General features: G+C 68.1%; 1 protein-coding gene across 1 annotated transcript in view; it reads right to left on the bottom strand.

Moving 5' to 3' along the window:
- The window catches only part of NME6 (NME/NM23 nucleoside diphosphate kinase 6), a gene marked incomplete at its 5' end in the record, with an annotated part of 2,529 nt that extends 2,308 nt beyond the window's left edge, over positions 1–221 (bottom strand). Inside the window, 2 exons of the mRNA XM_017736429.1 lie at positions 9–32; positions 125–221. Of these exons, the coding sequence (XP_017591918.1) occupies positions 9–32; positions 125–221 (121 nt within the window). The remainder of the gene's footprint in view (positions 1–8; positions 33–124) is intronic.
- Between the last annotated feature and the right edge of the window lie 5 nt (positions 222–226).

Genomic DNA, 226 nt, shown 5'->3' with positions numbered 1-226 from the left:
CCCCGCACCCAGCCGCTGGTAGAAGAAACGCCCTGCGAAGAGACATAGACCGAGTCGGCACCGGCCCATGTGCACCGGCCCAAGTCAGCATCCCGCTCTAGCAGCCCCTGAGTCCCGCTCGTACCTGCGTGCTCCCGGTAGAAGCGGCGGCTCTGCTCCGGGCCGCACCGCAGCTCCTTGGCGCGGACAATGAGGAACCGGTGACGGAGGATGGCGGCGTGCACAG

The sequence above is a fragment of the Corvus brachyrhynchos genome, unplaced genomic scaffold (assembly GCF_000691975.1).
Source record: "Corvus brachyrhynchos isolate BGI_N302 unplaced genomic scaffold, ASM69197v1 scaffold2266, whole genome shotgun sequence".
Taxonomy (NCBI): Eukaryota; Metazoa; Chordata; class Aves; order Passeriformes; family Corvidae; genus Corvus; species Corvus brachyrhynchos.
The sequence above is the reverse complement of the archived record's forward strand: the minus strand, read 5'-3'. Positions and strand labels throughout refer to the sequence as shown.